Source organism: Micropterus dolomieu, linkage group LG11 (assembly GCF_021292245.1).
Source record: "Micropterus dolomieu isolate WLL.071019.BEF.003 ecotype Adirondacks linkage group LG11, ASM2129224v1, whole genome shotgun sequence".
NCBI classification, from domain to species: domain Eukaryota; kingdom Metazoa; phylum Chordata; class Actinopteri; order Centrarchiformes; family Centrarchidae; genus Micropterus; species Micropterus dolomieu.
In genome coordinates, this window is record NC_060160.1 from 9,199,665 (window position 1) to 9,208,467 (window position 8,803).

At 38.2% G+C, this 8,803-nt stretch overlaps 2 protein-coding genes across 7 annotated transcripts in view; one reads left to right on the plus strand and one right to left on the minus strand.

Moving 5' to 3' along the window:
- sptb (spectrin, beta, erythrocytic) overlaps positions 1 to 3,622 on the plus strand; it is a 48,910-nt gene extending 45,288 nt beyond the window's left edge. For all 4 annotated transcript variants that reach the window (XM_046061734.1, XM_046061735.1, XM_046061736.1 and 1 more), the window contains 2 exons: positions 18 to 60; positions 568 to 3,622. In XM_046061734.1, coding sequence (XP_045917690.1) covers positions 18 to 60; positions 568 to 759 — 235 coding nt within the window. In that variant the 3' untranslated portion in view covers positions 760 to 3,622. The remainder of the gene's footprint in view (positions 1 to 17; positions 61 to 567) is intronic.
- A 155-nt stretch (positions 3,623 to 3,777) lies between these two features.
- Positions 3,778 to 8,803, minus strand: part of LOC123978501 (synaptosomal-associated protein 23-like) — an 18,221-nt gene continuing 13,195 nt past the window's right edge. For all 3 annotated transcript variants that reach the window (XM_046061738.1, XM_046061737.1, XM_046061739.1), the window contains one exon: positions 3,778 to 5,981. In XM_046061738.1, the coding sequence (XP_045917694.1) occupies positions 5,919 to 5,981 (63 nt within the window). In that variant the 3' untranslated portion in view covers positions 3,778 to 5,918. The remainder of the gene's footprint in view (positions 5,982 to 8,803) is intronic.

Consider the following 8,803-nt stretch of genomic DNA (forward strand, 5'->3'; position numbering starts at 1 on the left):
TCCTTTCTCGCTCACAGCCTTGGAGATGGCAGTGAATATTTGTTCCAGTGTAAAGACGAGGTGAGTTTTTGACCACAGAGACATAAATGACAAATAACTTTCAACAGCTCTGCATGTATCACGTGAGACTGAATGCTCTGGGCTTGGCCTGAAATTGTATAATCTTTGACCCTGTGTAAAGCAGTGGTCCCAGGGTGTAATTCTGCATACAGTACATATATGTTTGATTTTATAAGCTTTTTGAGTTTGACATGTCTGCCCATGTGTAAGTAATTTGGCAAGGTTTTTGTATGTAAGTAGCTGGCATAAATGAGGGTGTTCATGCTTCCCTCTGTTTCTCCAGCGAGAGATTTATCCTGCAGGGATCATTAAGTTTTACAAAATAAAATAATTTGTAGCAATGTTGTTTTCATCTACTCTGATTTAGCCTCACAAAGTTAATGCATGACCACTTCCACTTGTTTATTTATTCAAGTAGACCAAAATACAAAAACACACACTGCCCTCTCTTTAGTTGGACATCTCTTTGTAAGCCGCAGTGGTGTGTGTTTCTGTGTTTAATTTTAGGAGGAGCTCCAGCGTTGGAGCCAGGCCATGGAGAAGGCCGTTCAGCCCCTGGCAGCGGAGGAGGCGTCGGGGCCCTCGGGGGCCAAAGCCCACAGCCTGCCCGCTCCCTCCTCCTCAAGTGCCCTCCCTGAGCCCAGCTCTGCCAAGAAAGACAAGGAGAAGAAGTTCAGTCGCTTTGCCAAAAAGAAGTGAAAGGAGATGGGAAGGCCATTGGGAGGGGGGTGGTTGCCTAGGCAACCTGGAAAGAGAAAGTAGTATCAGTCAGAGCAAGCTTTTTATCACTAGATTTTTTATATTATTTTGCGAGAATTTACAAAAATATTGTAGTTTAGGTTAAAGCCATCACTCTTTTGCCTGTATTTAAGCCAGTGTATCATTGCAAAGGGCCACTTTTTTTCTTTGTGTTCTTTTTAACAAATGCCAAATTCAAAGCATTAAATTAAAGCACAGGAACGCTACTTTCACACTCAACCAAAGAATGTTTGTTAAACTTTTTTGTTACTTTTGCTGCAATTGTTTGCTTTAGTATGGCATGCTTTGATATAGCCTTGTACGATATGAAGGCCTGTAATGAACATAGGGTGACTCAGAGTACTTTTAATTAATTTGCCTTATACAATGGTTGTGAACTGTAATACTGTGCTGTTTGAATTTGGAGCACTAAATGCTACTTATAAAACCAGAGTGAATTTAACAGGCTTTAAAAAGCTTTGTAAAATGCAGTGTAAAGACTTGGTGATGAGCAAACCGTAGTGCAGTGCTGTACAGTGCATACACACTAAGTGTAATTGCAGGCATGCAAACTAAATGCATTATGCATGGTGAGGGGTTTGACTGTTGAGATTTTAAAATCGGTAACTGATGACATACGAGCAGCAATGAGACACCACTATCAGTTAGTTTTGAATATAGATCTAGTCGGACTGTATTCCCAACTGAACTGTGGCAGTAGTTATTTCTGTGAACTTGAAATATATTCAACACTTATGTATTGAACATTTCATATCTAGTCATTAGCATATATACATATACAGTTTATATATCTACAGATGCATGAAGTATGTTTTACTATAGTTTGATATGGTGCTATTGTGATATTTTTGAACCTTCAATCAAGACCAACTTGACCTGCCTTATTTGTCTTCAACTTTGGCTTGTAGTGACACACAAAATATATTCTGTTAGCATACATATGAGCGTTGTTTCATAAAGGTGGCTCAGAAAAGCAGGTCTTTTTGTGAAAAGCCTGACTTGAAATGAGTCTAACAAATAGAACAAGGATTAATCTGTAATCTGTTTCTGGACACGTAAAGACAACACTGCAATGTTTGTGTTGACATATTAAACAATAATAATATGGAGAGTAAAATACTACGGCAAAAATGAAGAAAACCACTGCCACAAGCACACAAAGAAAGATCTTCTGACAGAAAGTTGCGGGTCAGTGAGCACAGGCTCTACGAGTAATCATGAATTTATGGGTAAAAATAAATGTATGGATGTGTAAGATACCATTAAACAACTTTGAAAATACATTAAGAGCCCAGGTAGGTAATGTTTTAAAAAATAAAATAACTTTAAAATAATTTTTAGAAACTAAACCTCTCTATTAGTATTACTTTCCTACTTTATTTGGACCTTCTGATTAGCTCCCTGCCCCTCTTATATTTTTAATAGACAGATTTCTAGGTGTCCGTTTCTTTAATTTGATTTAAGAGCCATTTATAGAAATAACATATGGTGAAAATGCTGCTCACTATGAGCCTACAGGCATGGGTCAAAGTTGTATGAAGTCAGTTTTTAAGTATGCAGAAAGTGCAGTGTCAAAGGATGTTAAATTTGGCATCTAATGTCATGTTCACAGAGCAGCATAACGAGGAGGAACTCCTTCACCAGGGAGGAACTTTAAAGCCAACACTATGTTTCAGTTTGGCAGATTGATTGTAACACTGATTAATCCTGAAGCGAAGCTAAACCTGAAAACTAACCTGACCAAAACAAGGATAGTCAGGCATGCTAACTTACTTTAACTGGTAATCTAGCTTTATGAAACAGCTCTCTGGTCTCACAAGCTAGATTTTTTATTTACAAGAAATGTTGAGTGTCAACTAGAATTTAAACCAGGTGCTCTTGTTAAATCAGAAAAAAGAGCCTGGACCATTATTCAAAAGGTTTTATGGTACCAGCCAAAGTCTAGGACAAGCTGTGGGTCAGCTGAATCTTAACTGCTTTTCCAAACCACACAACAGGACCAGGCATGCTCTCTATCTAAGGCGAGGATCATACAGTTGCAGCATGGAGCTGAGGGATGTCTTTTTAATATGAATGTATGGGAAGAATTGACTGAAGTGAGAATTTGGTACATTTAGGAGTTTCAACAAGCAAGCCATAATAGAAAAAGACATTTTAAATCAATTTACACGTACAGGGAATATAGAGTATGTACAGTATATGGTAGCGAATTTATAGATGTTAATTTGTCACCAGGATGGTGGCTCACACATACACTCTCACACTGCCGTCTTGCCTTGTACTGTGGGCTCCCTGAACAACAGTCCAACTCAAGTGACCTCATTGAAGTGATGGAAGTCGGGTGTAGAAAGACAAAAGAGACTGTTCAGTTCAAGAGGAACAGAGGTAGCATCACGATGATCTCAGTCTAGGTTATTTACATTGACAAAAGGAATAAAAGTTATTGAATCTATGATCTTAACAAGAAATACAGATGTTTTCGTGTGCAGAGGGCCAGAAGAACATCACATATGTGCTACTAGTACGAGTAGTCCAATTTTTCTGTTATTCATGCATCTCGAAATGGTTTGGGAAACCTGCATCACATGTATTCAGTCTTGTTTTTATTGGTCACTCTATCTACACTACCTACTCTGTCACACATCTACTTTGTTTATTCCTCCACTCCTTCCTACCTGCCTTTACTGTTCAGTGGTTTTTAATCTGCATTTTGTACTCTCTAGCTATGTAAAATATCCAGAAATGTTGACTGAAAATATCAAATACATTTTGAGAGAATAAACTTTAAATTAAACTCCTGAAACTATGCACTTTGGGGTGTATTTATTACATTTGAATCTCCTTTGCTGAATTTTGAAATTCATGTCCACAGTTATACCTGCCCATTTTTAATGAATACCTTTTTAATTGTTAATACATTAGAAAAAAAAAAAAAAAAAAAAAAAAGGTACAATGAAATGAATTTCAAAATAGTTTTATTGAGTACAAACAATTTAACAGAGGCAGGCATGAAACAAAAGGCATTTTTACTTTGCTGAACAGTCATCCGTTAACCGAGCTAATTTCAGATAAGACAAGCTGTATATGAACATATTCAAAATAGACAAAACGGTTGGATTTACATTCCACTGGCTGTTGTTACAACAATGAATAAACAGCCTCAAGACAGCGGGGCAGCCTTAGGCTAGACTAATTAGATCTTAGCTGACAAGTAACTGGCTGAGGATGATCACTTATAGCAATACAAAGCCCTGAATAACAGTTCATTTCAATCTTTACAAACTCAATAGGCCTGCAGCAGAGCATACAAATAATCAAAAAAATTGCCTAAAGATGCATATAAGAGATACTTTCAGCATACTGAATTACTTTATCATTAGCCAATATGCCACAGTGAGACCTTATACCCTGCCGGGACTTATTCTGCTTCTACATTTACCCTTTAAACATCACTCAATTTACATGTATACTTTAGCATGTTGCTGCCAGCAGTAATTTCTCAGCCTGGCTCCGGCTTTGAAAAAAATAATTATGCTTTCCATCAACAGATATTATCATTTTACTATAGCTTTGCTGTAAAAACTGGCTATTTATAGAACAGATCAAGAGGAGCCGTTAATGATACAGTGGCTGTTACAACACAACCATGGACCATCAATAAAGGAACTGACAGAGTTCCTGCACAGTCTCTCTTTTCTAGATTCCCCTGTTGATTATGACAAAACCGCTGTATATGCCATAAGGACAATGATATAAAGAGCTAATATGAGAAAGGATGTGAAATAAACAATGTACAGCCGCGTGTGTCAGGACTGAACATTTGTTTTCATACTTTTACAGACTGTGCAATTATCAAACTTAGGGAAACACATTTTCCACACATTACCAGACCGGTGTAGGAACCCTGCATAGGCTGTTAAATCTCCTCTTGGGTGCTATAAATCTCTATTAACCAGGAGGTCACGAAGAAGGCAGAATGGAATAAGATAAACAGAATGACTACAGCTACAGTATGTTTCAGTATTTACATCAACACAGTGGTCAGAGTGAAAAAACCTCAAGAGAAACATACAAAGTACAGCAGTTGATCCACTGATGACAAATCTGTTATTCAACCACTCTTGTTTCCCATTTTCAGTGTTATTATAAACTCAACTAGATGCTTTGAGGAGGTAACGATGAACATTCCTCATGATGCTTATTGACCCTCCTTCACATTTGAAGGACAAGTGATTGCTATATATTAAATTTCTAACGCCAGGTCAGCGCCTCACAATTTTCTTGCTAATAGTTAACGACCATGATTTCTCATCAGTATGAAAATTAAAAAAAAAAAAAAAAAAAAAATTTAATTGCTATCATTCAGGGGTAGGTGCTTTGTATTCCAGCATGAAAGGATTTGCCAAGATTCACTCCAAAGCACAACATTAGAAATAACTTACGTCTGAAACATGAGTACGTGTTTTAAAAAAAAAAAAAAACACAAAACAACTTTATTCACAAGTCATTTGTGCTTGATAAAATTAAATAAGCATAGTATCTCAAAATAATACACAATTCAATAACCTTAAGTACACATTGAACCAATAAGCATTTGAGGAAGATACATTTGTTTCAGACGGAAGTCAATGTTTTAGGATTCAACTAGATGTAGCTGTCTCAAGGCAGGACCAACAGGGGGTGATGCATAAATTAACGCTTTGTAAATATCTAAAAAAAAAAAAAAAAAAAACGCAAGAGCTTGGATCTGTGACCTCATCCATACAAACCAGATCTGCACACAGACAAAGACAGACAGTTCATAGTTTCTGAGTTTAACAGAAAGGCAACAAAAAGAAAAGCAGCGGTGCTACTTCCCTTACTGTCAATGTTGAGATATGGTACAACAGGTCTGTTGCACATTTGGTATCAAACAGCAGCGATAGGCAGTCAGTCACTTCCTCTTTCCTTTTCACTTTCCTCTCCGACAGAATTTCTTTGTTTTTTATTTATGTCAAAGAGTGTGTTCGTGCATGTGTGCAAGTATGCAGTGTGTGTATGGGTGTGGCGACAGAGGCTCAGGGTTGATGGATAAGACTGGCAGAAGCAGGGTTTCTTGTTTATTTGATGAGCTTGTTGGCTCTCTGGTTTGCTTCATCAATACGAACTTTGTTCATTTCCGCCTGAAAGAAATAAAAGAAACAGGGAAAAGGGCTCGTTATACACTGACCCTTTTTCCTTTTCATTTAGCAATTCACTTACTTGAAATACATTTAAAAAAACATTAAAGGTTCCCTGTGGAGATTTTGACCTTAGTTCTATGGAGCAGTTCTCTTTTATTAAGTGGGTCCCCCTTTTAGTTTTTTTGTGCACTTGGGGGACACAGTATGCAGTCCTGCCAATGGTTTCACACCATTCCTCTGATATTCAGGCGGCAGTAATGTGCCAAGGTACGCAGTAGTTTGCCAACAAAGGCAGGGAAGAAGAATATTCCTACCAAGTAAACATGGATGTAAACAATGCAGGAAAGGAATGTTTTATGAGAAAGAAAATTGATTTAACATGTTTGTTAGACCTCAAGGAGTTTTGGTGAATAAAACTGAATGTAACATAACTTTTGTTTGTTTACAAGAGATCTCCACAGGGCACCTTTAAATTGAATGCACTTAATTGCATGTACTAGTTAAAAGGGAAGTGGAAGTCACACCAAATATGTGTAGAACCACATAATGTGCTCTAACCCAATACCTAATTCTTTCCAATAAAAATAAAATGTGCCCTGTGGAGTTTCCTTGTAAAACAAACAAAAGCTATGTTTACATTCATCGTTTCTTGCCATAATGCAATGCGTGTTTCCTTCCGGCCTAACAAACATGCAGAATGCATTTCTTTCTAAAAAATAATAAATAAAACCCACCTTTCTGCAATTTTCAAACACATTTTAAATTGTTGTTTACATCCATGTCTGCAAACTAGTCTTCTTTCTTCCGCATTACTGCAGGCAGCCAACTATCAGTCAGTGGATCAGAACCACATTGTGGGCAGGTATATCTGTCATGCCACTTGTGCATGTGCATCCTCATGCGGGTACACACACACACACACACACACACACACACACACACACACACACACACACACACAATACTGCTCCATAGTGCTATTAGTGGTGGAAAACTCCACAGGGTACCTTTGATGGCCATTGAGCTTGACATAATTAATAGCAACTTGGGTAAGTTGAGGTGACAGAATCTGCTTAGGAAGCATAATCAAACAAACACACATTAAAAAAGGACAAAACTATTGAAATGTCACTAAGCCCAGACTCTTACCTTGGAAGTGATGCCGTCAATCTGTTTGTTCTGCTTGTCTATCTCTTCACCCATGTCAATAGCCAAAGATTTTAAGTTGCCAATGATGCCGCCCACTGCATTCAGATTGTCCTCCATCTCATCCTCGCGTGCGTCATTGGTTATCCTGTACCACAGAAGTCAGGTATTTGTCCACAAGTGCTCAGTAGAACGTGTCAACATGTCATTTGTGACTAGCACAATTGGACACTATATGTCACCGTGCTTCTGACAACATCATGGTAAAAGATTCTTAACTAAAATGACCCCACCTCTTGATGTATGGGCCTGATGGTTCCGGGGCGTTCACCTGGGCAGTCTGGCCATTGCGAACACCTGATGGCTGCCTTGAGACTACTTTTGAGCCGTTGGAGTCATCTTCGCCACCGCCGCCTCCAATACCCCAGGTACGCTTGTATCGTGAGTCGTGTTCAATTGACGAAACCCTGGAAGAAGAACGGGAAGTCACTATAAATAAGGTAATTCAGGTGTTTAAATAAAAACTAAGCACACCCCCCCATGGCTCTCTACATAAAAGCATCCACAAGAAGTTCACAGGTCGGCTTTTACTACAGTCACAGATGTTAATTAATCTTAAGGAAGTTAAAAAGATCCCCTACCTTATTTTATGGTATTCATCAAAGAATCCTCTTCTCCAATGTGAAAGCATTTTGGGGAGATTTGTTTTTCATGTTTAGAACCAGATACGAGCTTACTATGCACACACACTGACACTGCATCAAGATGGTTTGATGGAAAGAGTTTTAAGTATGCTCATCACAGAGCAATGCACCTCATGTTAAGAACTTGGTAGGAACAGTGTCACATTCTCTACACCATCAGGAACGCTCACAAATTGTATCCACAATGTTTTTAGCATAAAATGCACATTTGGCATAAAAATTTAAATTCTCCTCCCCCCCATGTCACACTACCAGCCAACATTTGCGAATATGGCTGCAGTTCACGCTGTGTTCATGTGAAAATCACCCCAGAAGCTCAGAGTCGTGTCATGGAAGTGTTCAAACCCATGAGAATAGAGTTGTGAAGAGAGAGGCTGTTGTATTCCCATTTCATAGGTTTTCTTTTAACAACATTAAAGCACAGGACTCTCCTGGAAAATGTAAAAATCCTTCATGTTTAGGGAATGGCCATCAATTTTTATTATTTGAACGTCGTTTCAGAGAAATCATGCATTGTCAGCAAATTTTGCATGGCAGTACCCATGAGTATCAGCTGCTGTTGCTATGGAAAAGGGGCCAGGCAGAGGTGCGAAAAGAGCAGTAGCGAATTCAAAACTCTTCCAGGTGGGAACAAACAAACAAAAAAAAGAAAGGTCTCCACAGCTGCTGATTTCATCAAGAAACGAAAAGTGAATTTATATAAACGCTACAGCTGTGTATTATCAATTTTACAGAATTTTAGGCCAAAATGCTTCTTGGGAGATGTCTCACCTTCTTTTTTGTACACAAGCTGGTACCCTGACTTTTAAATCAAAGAACAAAATATTTTTCAACGCAGATGGTGAACTCTTGTATTGATGATTTAACCAGAAGAGTTTCATGCCTATCTAAACGGTCACCTGCCATTATGGGATTTTTACTTCTGGAACCAGATTGCCTGAAATAACTCCCTCTGTACATGATAAAAAAAAA